This window comes from Quercus robur, chromosome 8 (assembly GCF_932294415.1).
Source record: "Quercus robur chromosome 8, dhQueRobu3.1, whole genome shotgun sequence".
In the NCBI taxonomy this organism is placed as follows: domain Eukaryota; kingdom Viridiplantae; phylum Streptophyta; class Magnoliopsida; order Fagales; family Fagaceae; genus Quercus; species Quercus robur.
Window position 1 is genome coordinate 11,188,591 of NC_065541.1, and position 24,011 is coordinate 11,212,601.

General features: G+C 34.0%; 2 protein-coding genes across 2 annotated transcripts; both read right to left on the reverse strand.

Moving 5' to 3' along the window:
* Positions 1-8,345: 8,345 nt before the first annotated feature.
* On the reverse strand, positions 8,346-11,096 carry LOC126694572 (autophagy-related protein 8C-like). Its single transcript, XM_050390921.1, has 5 exons — positions 10,727-11,096; positions 9,415-9,470; positions 9,257-9,309; positions 8,853-8,971; positions 8,346-8,754 (listed from the first exon to the last, which is right to left on the reverse strand). The coding sequence occupies exons 1-5, from the start codon at positions 10,761-10,763 to the stop codon at positions 8,660-8,662; spliced, it is 360 nt and encodes a 119-aa protein (XP_050246878.1). The 5' UTR covers positions 10,764-11,096; the 3' UTR covers positions 8,346-8,659.
* A 10,190-nt stretch (positions 11,097-21,286) lies between these two features.
* On the reverse strand, positions 21,287-23,067 carry LOC126694573 (CASP-like protein 2D1). Its single transcript, XM_050390923.1, has 3 exons — positions 22,546-23,067; positions 22,347-22,458; positions 21,287-21,616 (listed from the first exon to the last, which is right to left on the reverse strand). Exons 1-3 carry the CDS (start codon positions 22,731-22,733, stop codon positions 21,353-21,355), a joined length of 564 nt encoding a protein of 187 aa, XP_050246880.1. The 5' UTR covers positions 22,734-23,067; the 3' UTR covers positions 21,287-21,352.
* Positions 23,068-24,011: the final 944 nt, after the last annotated feature.

A 24,011-nucleotide genomic window follows, 5' to 3' on the forward strand; every position in this document is an offset into this window, starting at 1 on the left:
TGTGTGTGAAGCTCCCTCCCGGAGACCTGAACCCCGACCCTTACCCCTCCACACCACACAAGCACTTATACTTGTGGAGTGACAAACACTTATACTTAAATATCTTCACTTTGTTCAATACTGCAATGAGTTAAATAACAAATGAAAATCAATAATTCTAGTTCAAAATAAATGACTTTTTATTAGATGAAACAAAGGCATACTACTTATGTTTCTACCATGTTATTTATTTCCGTAAAAACAATTGATAGACATTCACAGCATGAGGAAAGACATGACAAACATACTTATCACCTGTTAGACATCAAATTTTAAAAGGAAACATATATGATCCACATTTACATATGCAAATTTTCTACTAAGCTTAAGAGAAATCGGTATAGGTGTCTCTGAAGTGTTTACTCCATATATCAAGATACTTTGGTGTTAAATATGAGAATAAAAGTATCAATATACATTGCAAAGAAATGTCAACCATGTTTCCATAGTCCATTCAAAAAACAGTATTAATCATGTAAAATTTTAGTTAAATCCATATATTACCTTGCACAGAGGTGCATAATAGTTATAACTTCATAAGACTTATATATAGCATATATTTTGCATTCTTAAGCATAATTTATATCCGTAAGAAATTGTCTAAAAATCAAACGAAATTAACCAATTCTTGAGAGAGAGAGAGAGAGAGAGAGAGAGAGAGAGAGAGAGAGAGAGAGAGAGAGAGAGAGAGAGAGAGAGAGAGAGAGAGAGAGAGAGAGAGAGAGAGATCACATTTTTTTTTAGAGAGTTTCAACTTATGATATCTGTTCCTGATGATAACTTATTATTATTAGATCAAGATATCAATCAATTTTCGGAATAGGCGGGGATAGAACCCCAAATCTCTTATTCAGCCATCAGAGACTTTACTGATTGATCTAACTGAAATCCACAATCAATTAATGAATTGACAAAAAAATAAATTTAAATTCTTGGGCAATCACATTGATCGTCATTATAACTCACTTCATGACTATATTTAACAAAAAAAAAAAGAAAAAAAAAAGAAGAGGAGTTATTAATAACATATTTCATAATTTTAATTGAAATTCAAATTTATAGAGATGCAATTCATGCCTCTTAGCATACCCTTTCTTCTTCTACATACCAAGAGTTTAAAAAAAAAAAAAAAATTCAATTACTTTTACAAACTTCAATAACAAATCTTACAAATCTCAAAGTAGAAAACTAAAAGTTCTAAGACTTAAAGAAGGTTATGCACAATAAACATACATATTTTTGGGGTAAACTCACTCTTTGCCCTCAAAATTCAATATTTTCAAATTCAAATTACTTTTTCGGATCATTACATCCAAATAATTAAATCTTCACTTATTGTGACCACTAAAATCTTTCAAATACGTTTTCTTTTAATGTGAGTTCAAAAAAAATTAGCGTAATACTAACTAATATAATATGTTATAGAGAAAATTATACTTTACCACCCTAGATTATACTTTGCACCTTAAATTTTTTGAATGCATGTTTTGCACCCTAAATTATGACTCTTATGGCCTGTTTGGATGGAGAGTGGAAGGAGGGAGAGTGGAGGGGAGTACAATAGATTTGGCTAAAAATAAACTAATTTTGTGCTAAATCTACTCTACTCTACTCCCCCTCCCTCCCTCTCAATCCAAACGGACCATTAGCTTGTTACACTTTGCACCTTAACGTCAAGTTTGCTATTAACTTGGATGGAAACCCAAAGTTTAGGATGCAAAGTGTAATCGAGAGTATAGTTTAAGGTAGTAAAATGTAATTTCTTCTTTGTTTTTAAAGAATTGAGAAGATGAGCAATTGAGTCTTTTCATGTTTTGTCATATTTTTCCATCCAGGTAAACGGCAAACTTGATGTTAAGGTGCAAAACGTGCATTTAAAAAGTATAATCAGGAATATAGTTTATGGTGGTAATATATAATTTTTCCTATATTATATAAATTAAATACAAAAAAAAATTAAAACAACATCAAAGAACCTTCCAAACTATTCAGTCAAATAAAAAACTTAAAATTCACTATAACGACATAGAGCCTTGCTTAACAAAAGTAGCAACTCAAGCCTAGAAATAATCTATGGCTATGATTGGTTAAATCGGCCAGATGTTTTCAAATATTGTAAAAAAATGAACTCAAAAATTCAAATGTTAAAACTTTCAAAAGGCTAAAGAATTAGAAAATTCAAAACCTAGAAATTATTGAAACAACACAAAAACAATTCAGTTTTCAAAAAAAAAAAAAATTTGGCATATTCTTTTATGGTGATATATACAAGAGTATTTGTGATTGAAAGTTGTAGAAAAAAGAAGGGAAATATGTTTCAAAAATTTTATTTTAATTTTTTTCTTCTTTTCTCAACATGACACTGTCTGAGAGAGTTGTAGGGGAGAGTTGAAATGGAAATAGGGAACAAGTAGAGAAGATGATGGCATGGAGAGAAGGGGAGAGAGAGATAGAGACAAAGGAGAGAGAGTTTAAGTGCACAAAAATGGACTGAAATAGACACAAATGGACTGAAGTGGACATAATAGGACTTAATTGGACAAAATAGGATTGAAGTGGACTGAATAGAACTGAATGGACTGAATAGGACCAAAGTTGACCAAAGTAGACCGAATTGGACTAAAGTAGATAAAATGGACCAATAAGAACAAAAGTGGATTGAATAAGACTGAATGGACAAAATGTGACCAAAGTGGATATAATGGACTGAATAAGACCCAAATGGACTGAATAAGACCATTGTGGACCGAAGTACACAACTTTAATACTATAAGAGAAACACGATTGTAGTGGTAAAATTTAGTTTAAATATCAAATAAATAAAATAACGATGTTGTGAAGCCTTCAAAGTGAGATAGCAAATATAGATATAGAATATATATATATATATATATATATATATATATGATATTAAGTTTTATTTATTAATTCTTATTTAACCATGCAATTCATACATCATAAATGAATATAGGACATTCAATATTTGACAACTTGTAAATATGAGTTTCAATGTATTTGACATCATAAAAAGGGTGCACATAGTTGTTGTTGTAGTTGAATTTCTGATTTGATTGCATGGGCTCTATGCATATTTGGCACGTGAAGATTGGATGATCTTCCTATACTTGGTCATGGTGTGTTTCTTCATGGTGAGTTTCCCATGGCTTGAAAGTTGAAACTAAAAAACTACAATGTTTTTTAATTTTTCTACAAGGGTTCTTGCTTCTTATATAGATATATGGGTTGAGTTTAGCCTAGTTCTTTTAATCCTATACGATCTTTAGGAGAGTAAGCGTTGCAGCCAAACATGCTTTGAAAGCAAGTCAAAGACTTGCACACCACTCTAAGAAAAACAATTCCTAATGGGAGTCTAAATACAAGCTATGTATTGGCTATTTAAAGGAATGGTTGACATTTGATTAGTTTTTGTCAAATAAATAAGGAATAAAAAATAAAAATTGTGTCAAATAAATAAAGAATTAAAAAATAAAAATCATGTAAAAATTGTGAGGCTAAAAACTTATGTTGCATTATATGGAAGAGTCCAAAAAAAGTTAAAATGCTTTCTCCTCTATCTCCGTGTGTGTGTTAAAAATACTTAATATTCTCAAAATAAAAAATAGTGGGTTAATTCCACATTAGAAAATAAGTGTGAGTTAAAGAGGTTTAAAATCCGTGCTATGTATTCAAAAGTTAGACCCTTTTGGATATACATCACTGTAAGTTTCTTTAAGACCTTCTCCCCTCTCCTTGTGTGTTAAAAATACTTAGTATTCTAAATAAAAAATAAAAAATAAAAAATAAAAAGATATGAAGCCAAGTATTCTAGTTGTACTTTCTATAATAATAATAATAAAAAAAGAAAGTATTCTAGCTGTAGGGTTGCCAAAAATAATTAGAGATGTGAATATGGAATCTAAACTATTAAATGAGAAATTCATGTTTTTCCTTTTCTAAAATTTAATCTTCTTAGCAAATAGAAAAAGAGACCTGATTAATGTTCTCTTCACTGATCCGGAGTTGCATTGCTGACACAAGGAAAGGGCCTACTGGCAGTCAGTTCATACTGGAAAGAGTGGCCCAATTGTGAGCTAACTTAAGTACAAAACCGGAATGTTGAGCTAGACTGGCCCAGTTTTCATCAAACTCATCTACCCAGGAGTAAACCTCAGCAAACTGGATTGCTACTCAACTGAGTCAGGTCTGACAAAAAAGGGGAAAAAAGAGAGTAGAAAGGACTCACTTTTGTTGAAATAAGTCAAATAACTCATTTGAGGATGAGATTCTTCTCTCTCCAATATTTCTAGCAAGGTTTTCAGACCCAGATGGTTCATTGAACCGTAAAAGGGAGAAGTTCAAAGTTTTTGAGATCAAACCGTGATGATGTCATAATTAATTTAATAATTAATTAGAACCTAAATATAGATATTAAATTTATAAAACTAGCAAAATTAACAATATATCTATATATGTAAGGGAAATTTAATGATTTTCAAGCATATATTTAATAATTAAATAAGAAAATTAATAAAATAAAATAATAACCATGAAAATATTAAAATTTATGATTAATTTTTGAAGTAAAGTTGAATATCTTTGAAGGATTTTAATTATATATATATATATATATATTTTTTTTATTATTTCTTGTAAGAGATGGATAATTTAATTAAGTAGAATAAAATGTGTTAGGTTTTTTTTTTTTTTTTTTTTTTTTTTTGAAATTGCTAAAGGGTTGGACTGCATGGTTCTCACTGGTTCGTGCAGTCCAACCTCGGTTTTAAGGGTTTACGGAATTAACAAAAAATCCGATTCTTTAGGCTTAAAAAATCGTTTTTCATCCTACTTTCTAGTTTTCATGATCCGACCTCCTGGTCCAGTCCAGTCCGATTCTGAAAACCTTGATTTCCAGAGAGTTCTCCATCAAAATCTTCCTAACATTTCTTTGGGGAAACCATATTTCTGATTTAAGTCAATGGTCATTGGTCATTAAACAAAAGCAAAGGGCTTCAAAACAAATAAAATGCTACAAATGAAGTGATGATAAATCATATCTAAATTAATTGGTATTCAAATTTCCTTCAATTCATTACATGGTGGGTCGTAATGATTATTTGTGTGCCTTTGATCAAATGATCATCAAATCATATCTAAAATGTTATGTGATTGAAAACACACTTTAAAATATATATATATATATATATATATATATATATGTATATGTATGTATGAATGAATGATAATTTGATAGTTGGAATATTAAGGATTTGAACTTTTGGAAGTCCATGTCCCAAAAAAACCAAAAAGTGCCTAAGTGCTAGACATGGCAAAACGGGTCAGAATTTTCTGACCCGACCCGACCCGACCTGAAAAATACCCGACCTGAACCCGATTTTTTGACCCGAAGCAAAAACGGGTTGACCCGTGACCCGACCCGTGTTTTGTGCGGGTCAACCCGACCCGACACGCGACCCGACCCGAACCCGAACCATTTTTAAAATTTTTTTTTTTTGGTAAAAAAAATAGTGAAATTAAGACAATATTGGTTTAATTGTTTATTGTGAGCTTTAAGGAAACAATTGATACATTTACATAACTGCATGCAAATTAATTGAAAAATAAACGGTTGAGCATTCTGTAATGAGTAAAGATTTTTAGATATCAAATAACAAAGTACATGCCAAGATAATCTGGTTACAGTAAAGTTAAAAACAGATTTAAAATTGTAGATATGTGTGAGACACATTCACGAGTGTGAAAATAGTAAAACCAAAGTATCAAATTAGCATAAATTATGAATGCTTAGATCTATTTTTTAACAATTTATGTTCAAAATAAACAGTTTTTCAAAATAAATTATGATATTTCCTAGAGTGTGTGCTGCTTAACAATGATATGATCTTCATAAAAAAGACTAGGTATAAATAAGTAAGCAATCAAACTTTAATGTATATCTCAAATTGAAATAGAGTGTCAACCACAATTGATAATAGATTATAAAATTAATTTTTAAAATTGTAACTTTCTTATATGTTTTTATTCTTTATCAAATGAGTTATCCAATAACGCTCTGTTTGTTTCGCTGGAAAACCTTCTGTAAAGATAGTTTTTTACATTTTCCAGTGTTTGGTAGCACAAAAAAAACCTGGTCAATGGAAAACTATCTTTGGTCAACGGAAAACTCTAATAAAAATAAGGCTTATTTTCTATAAGCTGTTTTCCAAATTTTTTTTTTGGAAAACAATCTTTCTCTCATGCGTTGCATCTCCTATAAATATTATCTTCGTCTATAGCGGTGGGAAACATAAATTTTTGGTGCCTTCTCTCTCTCATGGTAAGTTTTCTCACTTTTTCTCTCTTTCCTTTGCTTTTTCTCTCCTCACACCCTCACCGTCACTAACTCTGGTCTCTCCTCTTCCCATAGATCTCTCTCTTTAACTGTCTCTCTTCTCTCTTTTCTCCATGTTTCTCTTCCCTTCTGTAACACAATTTTCTAATTAGATTTTTCTTTACTTCACTGATCGATCAATAACTCCAACTTGCAAAGGAGAACAAATTTGCAGCGGTAATTATTTCATTCCTCTCTACCAAAATCTCAATTCTTTGTTTTGAATTTCAAGCTCGATTTTCTTTTTTCTCTAAGAAATTTTCGGTTTAATGGATTCCAGGCAGAAGTTACTTCTTTTTTGTACATAAAGTGCAAAAAAAAAAAAAAAAATAATAAATAATAGAAGAAGAAGAAAGAATGAAAGAAGTAAAAGATGAAAATTTTAAACATAGTAACTATATTGCTCTAAATTGCTTTTACATGGGACAATCTTTACCGTGGACTAATAATATTGTTATATAATGAATGATAATTGTTTAGGAGAATTGCATTTGTTGGCAAATACATTTTTTGTTAGCAGATACTATGTAGTGATGATATATTATGCAGTACATTATGTAAATACATAATTTAGAGTAATATTGAAGACTTTTAGTTGACCATAGTAGACAAATGGTTGATATGTGTGTGTGTGTGTACGTACGTTACTGTTTATATATATGAGCAAGATGAGTGGTAAAGATCATGAAAATTTGACAACTAATTAATTTTAATTGTATCTATTGTCAAAATTTTAGATTAATTAGTATGAAAACCAAATTCATTCTTGGTTTTTTATTTATAATGATTACATTAGTTAGTTTACATAATATACATGTTTTAAATTATACAAGAAATATTTTTAAAAAATTACATACCAAACACCAGAAAACATTCTCAAGCGCATTTTCAATGTCGTTACCAAACACTAGAAAATAAGACAGTTTTCTAGAAAATGCTCTTTGGAAAATGAACCATTTTCCAGAAAACGTTAATGCTGAAACAAACAGAGCGTAAGTCATTTGTAATTTTTTTTTTTTTTGGAATGTTGATATTGTGTAAAAATAAAACTTGTATATTTGTTTTACTTATCTTTGTGTTGTTTTGTTTTAGATAGCAATGTTATGATTTGTATAATTTTAAAATTATTGAATAAATATTAATAAGTTTAACTGAGTTTATTCTTGATATAAGTAGTGAATGCAAAATAATGCATTTTACATCAAGTAATATGTTGCATAACTATCCAAATGGCAAATACATATTGTTTTCTTTATAAAAAAAAAAATAATAATAATAATAAAATTTCTTGTGAAAAATACGGGTCAACCCGACCCAATCTGACCCGACCCGCAACCCGATTGACCCGAACCCGATTGCAACCTGCTTAAAACGACCCGTTTTTGACCCGTGACCCGATTGACCCGATCCGAACCCAACCCGACCCGCCCGTTTTGCCATGTTTAAGTGCCTCTTGAATCGTGGATTGGCACAAGGTTTCTTAAGTAGTCAAAGACATCTTCTAAGAAACTCGAGAAGAAAGGCAGTTTTTTTCATCCTCTCCACAACAAGCTCTTGGTCCATGTGTTGAGCTAGGCCAGTTTGGACTGAATGGAAAAATCGATCATTTGAGGCATGACATGTTGGTTCTAATGATGGCATTAGTGAAGCTTAAAGAGCAGTACTAGAGCATACCTTCACCAAATGGAACAAAGGAATTGGAGAAAAATTCTGTTCCAAGTGATGAGATCCCTTTAGCAATTAAAAAGTAACAAGAAATTGTGGCTAAATTGTGTTAAAAATCAAAATGGATTAAAGTTGCATCAAATGTAATTTCTCACGTTTTAACCCCCTTTGAACCATAAATTCAATTAGATCTAATAGTGTGCATGCTTGGAAGCACAAATGCTTAACATTATTAAAATAATGGCTAGACAAGTTTGGAAACACCAGTGCAGGCACACAGTCAGTCAATTCACAATCCAAGAGTACTATATAATAAACACTTATATAGGAAATACCTCTCGTAGCATCCCTAGGAATAGGATAAACATAAAATATTTACTGCATAGCATCAGCTTCAACGAGAGTATTTTTCTGTTGGGTGTGTGTGTGTGTGTGGGTGGGGGGAAGATAAAAGAGCAATCCTCAATGCTGGGATTGCATCAATAAGAGCTGACAGCAAAGAATATACATAGACTCTCGTTCTTCTTCTTCTTAAATTATAATGTACATATAATTGCTTCACAGCACTCAAAATGATCCAAAAGTGTTCTCGCCACTATAAGTCATGTAAAGGAAACCATCCTCATCTTTGTTTTCCTCATAAATGGCAGACATCATGGCAGCTACATGAAAGAAAACATAAATACATGTAATAAGTAAATACAGAAGCTAAGAATACAAGAATAGACATAGTATATGGCATTAGAAAGAGAATTCTCACCAGTTGGTGGCAAGATGTTCTTGACAAAGATAAATATGGCCTTCTCAGCACTGAGCTTTATCCTCTTCCGGACCACATATACAAACTGCCCAACAGTCAGATCAGCAGGAACCAGATACCTGCATTCATCAGACAGGCTCACATTCAACTTCTGTATTGTATAAACTACTTAGTAGTTCCTTTAAGTGTACTCATAATTGTATTTGAACATTGAATAAATTTATGCCTATAGCATTTTATGATTGAACATGTCAAATAACACATTAAAGTCACACAGGAATTGAAGCCATATCCTAGTATTGAGACATCCGGCATTATATAACATACCCACATACAATAAGACACAACACCCACCTTAGAAATAAACAATGGACATATAAAATTAAAATACAAATTAGACTAACTTCTTCTTGTCGATGTCAGGTATGTCACTTCTTTCAGCCTTCTCCACAATAACCTACATAGCACAATAAAATCTATGAAAAGAAGAATTATAGGTGACCATTATGTGTAACATCCTATATGTAGACATGCTCTTGAAAATGAGATATGAACTTCATACCGGTATTCTATCAGGATACTTCTCCCTGATTCGAGCAGCTTCTGCCTGCCTCCTTTCTGGCATGTACACAAAAATGTGACAAATTTATAACAGATAAGAACACGAGTAAGGAAAACTTGACCTATTTCTAAACCAATCTACAGGAAGACACCAGAAAAAGATAGCCACACGGTCTTTAATAAAGGCATGCTAGTGTAACTCAGAGAGAGAGAGAGAGAGGGTGGGGGGGTATGAATGACAACTTGAAAAAAAGGTATTAGCTATTTCCATGTGGCAATTCCAGTGATGGTTTCTACTTTCTACTATTAGTTTCTTACAGTCTCTTGCAAAGACAACAATTCTAGCTTTTCATCTCTTTGGCAAGTAGAAATAAGCCCAAAAAATTTCCTTACATCAATCCACTTTCAATTTTTTATTCATTGCAAACAATATTTAAGTACATACTGCCAATGAGCTCTAGCTCAAATGGCACTGTGGAGAGTGAAGTTCAAGACCCACAGAGTATGTGTGTAACTTACCAATCAAAAAATAAGAAAAGAGTTTTAAGTATGTTCTTTCATTTTTCAATTAGTTTCACCTGGTTTTCATTGTTCCATACAAGCACAGTCAAGGTTGAAGGAATCATTTGATCATTTTTCAACATCTCTAGATCTCAGGTTTGTCAATCTCTAATACTAAAACAATAAATATTTGAACAAGACATACCAATACAAGATCAAAAAGGTGAAAAGACCCTAACAAAATCGACAATTATATCTTACCTATACAACTAAATCTTCAAAGAACACATGAAAAAAGCAATCATGGAGCTCTAGATCGAGGTCCAAAACATGGCTCTTCCCATAAAACTAGATGCATATATGGTTCTAACCAGTATAAGCATGCTCCCAAAGTACCATAAATGAAAACCAAAATCCAAACCATCAAAACCCAAATCACAACATCACTAGATCTACACAAGAAAAGGGAAAAGGAAACAAATTTCCAACATATGTGCTTGCCATATTTATAAGCATGCTTCACAAATTCCATAGATCAACGATCAATATAATAAAACAGGCACTTCTACTACAAGAAAAGGGAAAAATTAACACATTTCTTCCAGAACAATGAAAAATTGGGAATTTATATAAAAGCATTTCATTTAGTCAATATATCCACCAAATAAGCAATGAAACATAATTATTTCACAAACCCAGATCACAAAACTCTCAGTTCCACCATATCCACCACGATTGCATAACCCCAAACAAAGAAAAAGCAAAAGCAAAACACAGAGAGAGAGAGAGAGAGAGAGAGAGAGAGAGAGAACCAAGGGGATGTTCAAGCTTGAAGGAGCTTTTGGCCATGGATTAATGGATTTGAAGTCTCTGTCCCTCTTTGTGAGAAAGAAGAAAAAGAAAGTACTTTTTTTTTTTTTTTTGGTGTATAAAAAAAATGGGAATGCTTGGAAGAGAAAGGAAGTATGCAAATGAATTACCACACAAAAAAAAAAAGGTCAGAGAAAATAAGGAAGGGAAAGATCTGAGAGGAAGTTGTGGTGGTGAAGTGAGAAAAGTGACAAAAGATTTGTTGTGATTTTAAGATGAAATTGGAAATAGTTTTCACGGGAAACGTCCTGGCTTGGGAAACTGAATAACGAATAAAGTGCTTCCTAAGAATTCTTCGCCTTTTTTTCTCCTTGTTGTTTGTGGTTTGTACCATAATGCCATTCATTCGTATACGACTGCAGATACGCTGTCGTTTCACGGGAAAAATGAAAATAGGATGAGGATAAGCAAGATTCATGTCAATCATGGTGGTACTCTATTAAAGCAATATTTAGTATTTTGGATGCATGCAAACATCACATTATGTTATTATCCTTATAGAGCACCCAATAACTTACACCATCACCCCCCCCCCCCCCCCCCCCCCCCCCCACAAAAAAAAAACTCACACACATATATGATAATATTAACGCTACATGTATTCGAATATTACCACAGTTTTTCTTGAATATGGATATAGACCATTTTCAAGATAAAGATTTATCTTTTTCTTTTTAATTTATAAAAAGTATATTTAAACTTAATAAGTTTGGGAGTAGGATGAGAATGGGTTGGTTTTAGTGGGGTTTTCAACCCAACCCAGCCTTAATAGTAACAATTTGAGATTTTTTTTTAGATGGGTTTAGGATGACATTTTTTATATCGGTTAGGAATTGGGTTTTTAATTTTAGGGCATTCAAATTCAATCCAATTATTAATTAAAAAAATTAATACCTTTATTTTTTTTTTTAATTTTCTTTACACCAAAAATTTTTTTTTTTCTATATCTTTTAAAATATTATTTAAGTGTAAAATCACTTAAAATTTTATTAAGTAGTATTTTAAATGTTCAAATTTAGGTTAAGACAAGAGTTTTGTAACTCGTCCACAACATTTTGATGAAGTTTCTCTGTCTTTAAGAAAGCTCTCTCTCTAGCTTCTCTTATACAGTAAAATTGGAGTCCCTTAATGAATGTGTGTTAGTAATCCTCGAAATAACAACATTATTTCCAGGTTTTTTTTTTTTTTTTTTTTGGTGGGGTCTTGGGTTACAGTTGAGTTTTTTTTTTTCTTTTTCTTTTTCTTTTTTCCTCCATCTTTTTATTCAACCACCTTTGTCTTTTATCACCATGGAAGACCTAACGACCAATTGGAATTGCCTGACCCTATCAAACAAAGAGGGATCGGGTTGTTGTCTTGATGAGGAAGTAAGTTCTCAAGAATTCATCATTGCAGCAAAATTCTTGACGAAAAGGGCGCTAAATATTAATGCCATAGCCAAAACCTTCACTCCCCTTTGGTGCTCTAAAATGGCTTCAAGGTATGAAATTTGGGCAATCATACAATGTTGTTCGTGTTTGATAATAAGCTAGAGGCTGACAGAGTGCTCCTAAGTGAACCATTGAGCTTCGACAAACACCTGCTGGTTATGGAGAAGTACGATAAAAATTCGTGCATCGAGGAGCTAAAGTTTGATAGGTCAACGTTTTGGGTGCAAATTCATGGTCTCCTTATCAAGTTTATGAATGTGAAAGTAGTTGAGAAGATTTGTGATGTTCTTGGCATAGTTATTCCTACTGATAATCCTAATGAAACGGAGGGAGGAAATTTCATCCCTGTCAGAGTTGCAATGGACATTAATGTTCTTCTATGTTGTGGTTGACTTATGTTGTTGGGAAGAGATAAAAAGGTTTGGGTTAGCTTCAAATACAAGAGCTTGCCAAATATTTGTTACTGGTGTAGATGCTTTGATCATGATGACAAGTTTTGCGACATATGGTTGAATAGTGAAGGCACTCTTTCTCAGGAGCAGAAACAATTCAAACCAAGTCTCAGGGCAATTCCTTTCTCTTCTTTGAGGAAGAATGTAATCTTGGTACCGGGGTTTTACAAGTCTAGGCAGAATCCACCCATGACCTCGACATTTAATGCCAAGGATGCCACAGATAATGTCTAGGATGACGGAAAGAGGATGAACAAGGAATAACCAGCTAAATCTAGTCTGAAACCACCAACAGACAATCAGGTAGCCGAGGCACAGAATCAAGGGAAAGTTGATCTGGCAAAGATAGTAACATAGATTTTCAAGCAGACCGTTACTTTCAATAAGTTGCCATCCGTTGAAACGCTCCAAAGTGAAGCGCTAATGCACATTAAGAATGCCGCACCCCCATCAACTCGGATTGTAGAATCACAACAGAAGGAAATCAATGTGGCATTAAATGTAATTGATTCCAAGAACAGTCCTACTAAAAAAGGAAACACTGTGGCTCCCTTATTCCCGGATTTAAGTACTAATATAACTCCATCAAGTGACAGCCAAGCAACAACCCTAAACTAACAAAATCAATCCACATCACATTTAATTTCAGAATCAAGGCTCCCAATGAAATTAAATTTGGGATCAAAGCCCAATTTACTTTCTTCTATTGACAGTCAACAAGCATGTGACACACATGGGATCACTATGGTTCTTTTGCAACCAACTCAGCCACGATGGACCAGGATTGATAGACCAAAACAACAAGCATCTGCTCCCTTGGCTCAAGTTTCTTCCAGTTGTGGGAAAAGAACGTTAACACTAAGTGAGGACCACTTCAAGTTACCCAACAAACACCAACAGGTTTCAAGAAGTGCGGAGAAAGAAATTATTGAATTGGTGGAGGCTGATATTTAGCCCCGCCAGTCACCATGAATTGCTTAGTATGAAACTGTTGCGGGTTTGAGAACCTGTGTACAAGGAAGGAGCTTGGAGATATAATCCGGGCAAAAGATTCCTTTGTCGTGTTTATAACCAAGACATTGGCAGTCGAAGCAAGGCTTGACACAGTACAACGAAATATTAATTTTGATCACAAATAGGTGGTGCTGAGAGTAGGGCATGGTGGTGGATTGGTGCTCTTTTGGAAATCCTTGGTGAATGTGTAGGTGGTGGACTCCTCATGCTACTACATCGATACGTGGATTGACAAAGGTTCAGAGAATGAGTGGAGGTTCACAGGCTTTTATGGAGACACATAAAAAAAGATGCGAGGCATGGGATAGCCTCAAAACTTTAAATCACCACCCCGAGGTGCTATGACTATGTGCAGGAGACTTTAATGAGCTCATTCAACAAAATGAGAAGCAAGGTGGAGCAACACGAAACCATAGACAGATGCAATTATTCAGAGACGTGTTGGATGAATGTGGGTTCATGGACCTTGGGTTTGTGGGCAACCATTTTACATGGAGCAAACACTTTGTGGATGGACATTCCATTTGGGAGAGACTTGACCGGGGTGTGGTAAATCACAGTGGGTTTCTCAAATTCCCAGGTACAATTGTTCATCACCTCCAAAGTACACTATCAGATCATTGCCCTTTATTAATCAATCTGTCAGGCTTGGAAACACCACCATGAAAAAGAATTTTCAGGTTTGAAGAGATGTGGCTTTTGGATAAGCAATGTGCTGAAACGGTGGAAGCTTCGTGGTCCTCTTATTCACATGGGCACAATGATAGTGACATTCTAAAAAGGGTTGAAAATTGTGGAAGGGACCTTCAATGGTGGAATCGAAATATATTTGGCAATGTGAGAAAAGAACTAGAGAAAAAAAAAGGCACTCTTGGCCAAGGCTGAAGGTGAGGCTCTAGTTAGTAGGCAAAACTTTCGGGTTAGAGCCCTTAAAGAGTAGATTAATATTCTTTTGGATAGGGAAGCATGGTTATGGAGCCAACGATCTCGTGTCCTTTGGTTGAAAAATGGCGACAACAATACAAAATTCTTTCATTGCCGAGCCACTCAGAGACATAGGAGAAATTTAATCTAGGGAATTATGGATGAATCAAGCACTTGGAGGGTACAACCAATGGATGTTGCATTAACTTTGGTAAATTATCACCAAGACCTTTTCTCCACTTCAAACCTAGATCCACAATGGGCACCTCTAGACCATATCCCTATGGTGATCACTGAAGAGATGAACTCAGCACTTACTGGTACCTTTAGAGAATGTGAAGTAAAAGATGCCTTGAAGTAAATGACTCCTGTCAAAGCTCTAGGACCCGATGGTATGCCCCCATTGTTCTATCAACACTTTTGGGGTGTGGTTGATACGGATCTAACAAGTTCAATTTTGTCATGGCTCAATTTAGGTACTATCCCTCACCTGTTAAACCACACTTTTGTAACCCTAATCCCCAAAACAAAAAACCCTGAATTTGTTAGAGAGTACCACCCTATTAGTTTATGCAAGGTTCTTTATAAGATTTTCTCTAAAGTTCTAGCCAATAAACTCAAGAAAATTTTACCTCCATCATAACTGAACATCAATCAACCTTTGCCAAAAATAGGTTAATCACTGATAATATTCTGGTTGCTTTTGAGTCACTTCACTGCATGAAAAATATGAGTGCAAGAAATACTGGCTACATGGCCATTAAGCTTGATATGAGTAAGGCTTACGATAGTGTGGAATTGGGGTACTTGAAAAATGTTATGAGGAAAATGGGCTTCAATGAGAAATGGATTTGACTGATCATGGTGTGTGTAAAAACGGTGACATACTCTATCCTAGTCAATGGTGAGTCGCAAGGATTGATCCACCCTACTAGAGGCATCTAGCAAGGAGACCCATTGTCTCCCTTTCTATTCCTACTTTGCACGGAAGGCCTGCATAGGCTCATACAACAAGTAGCAAGAGTAGGGGATATTAAGGGTTTCTCTCTTTGCAGGAGAGATCCATCACTAATCCATTTATTGTTTGCAGATGACAGCCTATTATTTTGTAGGGCGACTCATGAGGAATGCAGAAAAATAATTGAAATTCTAGAGATCTATGAAAAAGGCTCAGGTCAGAAGGTGAACAAAAATAAAACAGTTATCTTCTTTAGCAAATCCACACTGGAGATTACGAAGCAGGAGATAAAGGATGCATTGGGACTACAAGAATTTGTACAATACGAGAAATATCTTGGCCTACCTTCCTTGGTGGGTAGAAGGAAGAAGGAAAGTTTCAATTTCATTAAAGAGAAGGTGTGGAGAAAGCTACAGGGATGTGATGGGAAGGGAAGCTCTTGTCTCAAGCTGGCCGTAAGGTTCTGATCAAGATATTCATTCAAGCAATCCCAACTTTTGCAATGGGGTGCTTTAAAATTTCATTGTGCCTTTGCCATGATATTGAAACACTTATTAAAAAAAAAAAATTAGGGCCAAAGGGGCGATAAAAGGAAGATTCACTGGTTGAGGTGGGATGATTGATAAAAGCAAAAGGGGAGGAAGGTATGGGTTTTAGAGACATAACCATGTTCAATGATTCCCTATTGGCAAAGCCTCTGCATAATTTAGATTCCCTGTTTTCTAAATTCTTCAAATCTTGCTTCTTCCAACTTGCTTTATAATGGAAGCAAAAAAAACACAAGCAAGTTCTCATGCATGGACTAACATATTACATGGGAGGGATGTGCCATTTCGAGGTTGCCAATGGAGGATTGGGAATGGAAAATCAGTGAGCATTTGGCAGAATTTTTGGCTACCAAGGAAAAAATCACCACAGGTACTATCACCTATTATTGATTCTATGGCAGTTGCTAAGGTTAATATTCTTATTGATGAAATGACAAGGCAATGGAATCATGGATTGATTGAAGGCATCTTTATTCCCAAAGAGGCAGATTTAGTCAAAGAAATACCGTTGTCACAGCAATATGCCGAGGATAGTTTGTTTTGGCCTTTCACTCATAACGGGTCATACACAAGTAAGTCCGGATACCGTTTCTTGAAAGCTGAGGAGGAAGCCAAGGTCAATGAAGAACAAGTGGAGTGGGATAGATCACTTTGGCGAGGAATCTGGTCTTTGCAGGTTCCAAACAAGATTAAAAATCTAATTTGGAGGGCCTGCTGAAACTCTTTGCCGACTAAAGAAAACTTGTTGCGTCAAACCATAATCAACAATCCAGTTTGTGACCGGTGTAAACTTGTACCCGAATCGACAATCCACTGCCTCTAGTCTTGTAGCAAACTGGATGTCGTTTAGGACGATGCTTTACTTTGGAACTGTCGTTGAACAAAAAACTTCATTGACTTCAAGGAGCTGCTATCATCACTCATCACCAACCAGCATCATCTAGAATTATTCTTGGTCATGGCATGGTTAGCTTGGACCTAAAGGATGTTGAGTTAGCGGAAGCTCTGACACTAGATTATTGAACAAATGAGTGAACAAGAGAGCTTTTATTAAAAACTTGACTCTTTAAATTACAACACTTAAGACTTATGGAAAGCCTAACGTGGCTCCACGTATGACACAATTACAAGACTCACTAACACCACACGGCAAAGCTACTCTAGCACACTTTGCTTTTACAAGACACACACTAACTCTCTAGACACCTATGTACTAACACTACACAATAGCTCTTACTTATTTCTTCACTTCACTCTACTTCACTTCACTTCACAAGTTTCTCACTAATCTCACACCGTACTTCACATACCACCACATCTATTTATACTAGGTGTATGTTGGTTAGGAAACCAACTTGAAGCTTCTAGCATCTTCCTTTTTTTATTGGCATTAAATGAATGCCATTCTCTAACCTTCTAGACTATTCTATAAACATGTGGTTGGGTTTTACTTCTACATAGAAGTCTCTAGAGAACTAAAGAGAGACATCTCATAGAGAAACCTGAAATGCAAGAGAATGTTCTAGAGAATGTGTGAGATGTTCTAGGAGTTTCTAGAAATTTCTAGAGACAAGAGAGTTAGTGTTGATTTCTAACAAAGGAATTAGATTCGCTTTAAGAAACCCAGCAATAGCTCTCACTCAATTGCTTCACTAGCAGCAGAGTACCTTGCTAAGTTTAAAGCAATCCAACGTCCTGCACCACCAACGCATTCTGCTCCCTCTTCAACTCGGTCTTGGTGGTAGCGTCCATTGCATGGTGTTGTGAAGATTAACTGTGATGGAGCCATTTTTGCTGACAAGAATAAATTGGACATTAGGGTAGTGACCCGAGACAACCTTGGCTCGGTATTGGGTTCACTCTCTAAGCAATTACCTCAGGCCTATACCCCATTGGAGTTTGAGGCAATGGCAGTAGTAACAGCCCTACAATTTGCCTCGAACCTGGGCTTTACTTGTGCTGTCCTTGAATCTGATTCACAAGTCTTGGTGAATGTCCTCTACAATGACATTTTCTTCTTGTCTTTGAACGGTTTGTTAATTGAGGACATTAGATTTAATGCTAGGTTTTTTAATCAATTACATTACTCTCTTGTTAAGAGAGAAGGTAATATGGTTGCTTATAATTTAGCTCGGCATGCTTTATGTATTTCAGATTTTGTTGTGTGGATGGAGGATGTTCCACCACCTTTACTTCCTGTTACCCTAGTTAATAATGGTAGGTTTTCGTAATAAAATAAGTTACGTTCCCCCTCAAAAAAAAAAAAAAAAAAAAAAAAAAAAAAAAAAAAAAAAGAGTTTTGTAACTCAACAGACACCTTCTAGCATTTTAAACAAAGATGTTTAGGGTATAAATTGTCTCTCCTCAACTATCAAATTATTAAAAAAGAAGAAGGTTAATTTGATTTGATCCAACCTGTGACCTAATTTGATGATCAAATAATCGAGCAAGTTTGCTACAGCTTTGTGCTTTCAAAAATAAAAATAAGATGGATTTATAATAAAATATGTAAAATTTAATGGGGCTTGGTAATCTAAAATAGTTATAAGGTTTGAGCTTTGAAAAATATTGATTGTTGTTAATTGATAAAGCCAATTTTGAACAACTCAGGCTCGGTTTTTTTTTTTTTTTTTTGGGGGGGGGGGGGTGTGGTGGAACTTGTTTATGTTAGTTTATCTAGCCAACAAGCCAAGCTTAAGCCTAAATTTAGACTCAGCTATTAAACAAGTCAATCTCAAATATAATAACATGTTCGTGAACAAAATCACGAGCATGGGGCTCGATTTAAGAGTGCATATATATATATATATATATATATATATATATATATATATAATATTATTTGTTTATATGAATACATCATGTTTGTCAAAATTTAGATCCTTCCCACCAAAACGATCTAGATTGGTGTAGAATCTTTCATGGGTGGGATTTGCATGGGATCGTGATCTTGGATGATAGTATGCAAGATCCTACAGTTCTATTCTATAGAATCCTTACAATCTTAACACATAGAATCAATTTGGATTGGTGTAGAATTGTTCATGTAACCTCTTAGTATTAGAATCAACATCCATTAATATTATTACATTTTTTTTTGTTGTAATTATGTCTATATATGGTGAGATTAGGATTGTCTAGCCCTATTAATCAAGTTGTAATGGATTTTGAAGGGCTTTACATTTCTCATTATCTATACAACTGAAGTGTCTACAAAATCTTTGTGACTAGGATGATTTTTTTTTTTTTTTTTTTTTTGTAGCCAATGAAAAATTTCCTATTTGGAACTTTATATATATGAGAGAGAGAGAGAGAGAGAGAGAGAGAGAGAGAGAGAAGGGGGGTGGGTGTGTACCTATAGAGGAAGAGGAGTTGCTGTTTTGCTGGGGGCTTTTAGGGAATTTTATTTTTTATTTTTATTAGGCTTAAGGAATAGCTATCACAGTTATATTGGTAAGGAGTAAATATTCTTTATTTTAAAGAATAACTATTCCTAAGGAAGAACTATTCACTGTAATAAAAATATAACCAAACAATTGTATGGTTGTTTGTATGAAATAACTATTCCATTACATGAGCTATTATAAATCTTTAGATTTATAAAAGTATATTATTTTTTGATAATTATATTATATATATGTCCACATGTGAGCATATAATATTATATATACTCAAATCAAGTTCTATACTTACTAGCTTGCATGCCAATATGTACAAACTTGACTTCTTATTTAATAATTAAATGAGTGTAACTCTTTCCCACTACTTAAAACCCCACTCTACTACTACAAGAGTTAGACCATTTTGTGATAGTACTTTGGATTAAGTAATGTGTTTAAACTTGGTGATAGAGTATAATTAAGTGTATGTGTGTGTGTTTAGCAGTTAGTTTGTTTCTTAAAAAAAAAAAAAAAAAAAAATCTAAACTTAGACTTTGTTTTAATTTGTTTATTAAATAAACAAATATAAATAAAAAATTTCCCAAGTTAAATTTGAATGATTCATAAATTACTATATTATTTTATGACTTTTGTTATCGAGTGCATTGACTGCATTCATACATTCAATAAGAAAGAATTTAATGAATCCCACTACATTGAAAAGTAATAAAAACAAATAAATAAATGCCTCTTGATGTGATTGATGTGCACCTACACCTAAGATACTGGTCAATTATAATAAAAAATTCAACTCTAACCACTATCATTAGGCACTTATATTTTGATCATTAGAAGGTTAGGTTTTTGTCTAATACTTCCATAGATTGGATGGAATGGCCAACCAAACCCTTCCAAACTTGGCTATGACGCGCCATTATCCTCTCACTAGTGTGTCACACCATTTACACATTTTTTGGACAGGTGTGCCCTGTAAAAACATAATTGACCCCCAAAAAAAAAAAAAAAAAAAAAAAAGTAGGAAATTAGAAAGAGGCAAAAGATGGTGCTTTTTGGTGCGGTAGGTGAGATAGGCCACGTAAAAGGTCCCCCAAAGCGTTTTGAGTCTTCTGAGTTCTGAAGCAAACCCCTTCAACCTTTTTCTTGTCTTTTTAACAAGGCCGTTTGTTTTTGGGTTGGGTTCAATCCATGTACTTCTTTCTTTCCTTGTCTCAAGCCACAAGCCCACAAACAGAAAGTGACTGAGAGCTGAATAAAATTTTCCTTCTCTCTCTCTCTCTCTCTCTCTTTGTGACACATTTAACTTTGAGTAATATAAACACATTTTTTTTATAACTTATTATGGTAATAAATTACTATTAGAACAATATGACTCATACCACTTTTGTTATATATCAATTTCATCAAATCAACCTAACAATTACGAAAAGAATGAATTATGAAACTTTTGTTTTTCAACTTTTGGTGAAGTGATCGTAGCAGTGAGTTCCGTGCATTTGAGTTCCTAAGTTATTATTATCATTTGGTCAAATAGATACCCTGCATGAATTTGTTTCTCTGCAAACTATTTTTGGTTTTAAAAACCAGTACAGTTTAAGAATTACTTTTACTCCTGATTTCTGTTTTTACAAGTTTTAGGGGTTTTTATTAGACCGGATTGGTGCTTGGATCCCGTTGAATCGGCTAGTTCGGTCCAGTTTTTAAAACTAAACTATTACAAACACAATAATTTCTTCAGCCACACGAGATCAGTTTGGCATTTTTTCTAAATAATTCCATTAAAAAGAAACATGTATATTTTTATTTGAAATCCAACTGTAAGAGCAACTGGTGCATAAGAGTGTTTAAGCTCTTTCTTCTTCCACTTCTTTAGAAGGAAGGGAAGGAGGCTCAAACATGCTAAAAGCTCTATAAGCTGAGATTACAGCTAAAACAATGAAGCAGAAAAGGGCCAAGGCATGGAAAACAAAGGCTAGCTTCATTTTATTGCAAAACTTTCCATAGGAACTACAGGCTTCACTCCATGTAATTTCCTTATCACCATTGTACGCTAAGTACAGTATCTCCAACACTGCTGCTGCGGATGTGACCATGAAGTAAGCCACAAGCTGCACCAAAGAAGAAAGAAAGCTGTTAAAATTTGCATCAATCAGGACCATGTGGTTGGTGGGTTGTACACTAGAAAATCAGAACCAAATCTTGAGCTAAAGCTTGATGACAAAGAAAGGGTTAAAGAAAAAAGGAAAGAAAAGGATGTCTCACTACATGTTTAGAGGGGGATTACAAATTTAAGCTATGTGGTTTGGTCCTATCAGATCACAAACTTGTAACTATTGCATTTGAGCTCTTAAAGTTTGAACTAAATTAAACTCAGTGGGATTTCGTTCAAAGACCCATTAAATATTTCATTTTAATCTAAACTTTAAGGGATCAAGATTCAAAATATAGCAATTAAATTTAAAGTTGTAGGACTAATTTGTGATAAGACCAACTCAAAAGGGGCTATAATTGAAAATTTGTACACAAAATGCAAAATCTGTTAATTTAGATGAAATCTAAACTTTAAGGGATCAAATGTAACAAATTGAAAGTTTGTAAACTAAATTATGATAAGAACAAATCATACTCACTAAATTTTAATTTTCAATATTGAAATCTTTTGGAGAAGCTAAAGGAATAAAATTCAGATCTTCAGGTCTATAGTAAAAGTCCAAGAATCATTCTTGAGACCAATTCCTTTTCCAAACTCCACCAATCATTCTTCCAGAAAATTCATGAAATGTTTTAAATTATATATGTAGGAATAAAGAAATTCCATGAAGGTAGCGGAAATAAAACCTGGTCAGTGACAAAGAAGAGCCAAGCTTTCTTCACTAAGCATCTGACCCATAAAGAAATAGCAGCAATAAAAGCGTAACCACCACAAATAGCACTGATGTAAACCATGTACCTATAAAAAGATACTCAAATCATAAACTTGGAACAAAGAAAATATATTAATAAATCCTAAGAACATTTATATGAAAGTATTCCTTACTTGAGGCCCATAAGATTGGAGAACTCTACTTTCCCATAGGTGGTATTATCCTGCTGGTTTGTCACAGTTAGCCATATGGTTGCAGCACTTAAAGGAATCACAGAGACCCTAAGAGAACAATCAAGGAATTTGAGCATTGGGAGGTGGCTGATGGAGTTGGGTTCATTGGTATCAAGATTTGTTCTCATTCTTCAATAATGAAATGCTCACTTCGCTTTTAGCACTAACAAGAAGTCAAGAACTGAGGTTCAAAAAGAAGGAAAAGAGAGATAAGGATGTTGCAAAACTGAAATGTGGTGGTGGTGATAAATATAATCTTCTTATGACTTATGACATGAAAGGGACACGCTTGAAAGAATTGGAGTGATGTATCATCTGGAGCTTCTCTAGTGGGAAGAGTGAGAAGTAGTGGACTTGGCTTTTTCGGTCAAGGCATGATGGTATTAGGTTTTTGGAGTCATCTCCATTCTCCAGTACAAACGCATGATTGATTCCACATGTTTTCAAGACTTGCTTTTTAGCATTTCTATGGCTTTACATTTTTAGCTTCCCATGTCTAAGATTCAGCCATGTGTTAGTGTGTTTTTGCTTTTGAGGTGGGTGTCTAGAGCTTCTAAGCTTTGTTTGGATTAGGATTAAAAAAATATGGATTATGCAAACGAGTGTCCTTAGAATATTGGTTAATAATTCATTTTAAGAAAATTTTGATATCACTTTATTAGAAATGAAAATAGCTGTCAAAATATTAATTTTTTTTCCCATAAAATTTTCTTTAAATGGATTGTTAATCAATACCTTAAGGACATTTGCTAGCATTTTCCAAAAAATATTTAGCTTTTTCTCATGTGTTTTAGTTAGGAGGATGGAAGAATGGAGTGATGAAAAACTCATTTGTTTTGGTTAATAAGACAATTGAGATGATAGAAATGTATTCAGTATAAATTGAATTTCATGTCCCTGCTCCATAAAAAAAAAAAAAATTAGTTAAGAAAAAAAATAATGCTAGTATTTCAAAAATAAAAAAGAGGGAAAAAATGCCATACACAAGTGAGGGGAGACAGGGTAGATGAGTAAATTTCTTGTCAAGCCCCCTTTTCTACCCCCCACATTTTCTCCCTAAGCAAACAAGATCACCATGAATGATGGACTTAGGAAGAAAACTCCTTAAACTCTACCAAAATCTCTCAAGTTTTCTTTTCCTAATCAAACAAGCCAAAAAAACCATTTCCAACACCAACCCCCAACCCCCCTTAGTGTATGTTAATTGATACCATGCAAGTGGAATTATTGATTCAAATTTTTGGTTTTGGATAGTGATCCCTAGTCGGGGAATTTAGAGCTCTTCTGCTATCCAAATTCAAAAGTATTTTAACAAGCCTTGATATCAAAAATTTGAACTTCAGCCCATGCCATTAATTCATGCACTGTTCACTTCAATTCACATGTTGAAATTTGGGTATTTTTAG

Coding starts and splice junctions, on each gene's coding strand:
- LOC126694572 (XM_050390921.1), bottom strand. CDS start 10,763: ATGGCCAAAAGCTCCTTCAAGCTTGAACATCCCCTTG. Junction 9,310..9,414: donor AGTATCCTGATAGAATACCG/GTATGAAGTTCA, acceptor TGTGCTATGTAG/GTTATTGTGGAGAAGGCTGA. Junction 8,972..9,256: donor CCTGACATCGACAAGAAGAA/GTTAGTCTAATT, acceptor TGATGAATGCAG/GTATCTGGTTCCTGCTGATC.
- LOC126694573 (XM_050390923.1), bottom strand. CDS start 22,733: ATGAGAACAAATCTTGATACCAATGAACCCAACTCCATCAGCCACCTC. Junction 22,459..22,545: donor TCCAATCTTATGGGCCTCAA/GTAAGGAATACT, acceptor ATCTTTTTATAG/GTACATGGTTTACATCAGTG. Junction 21,617..22,346: donor TCTTCTTTGTCACTGACCAG/GTTTTATTTCCG, acceptor TCTTTGGTGCAG/CTTGTGGCTTACTTCATGGT.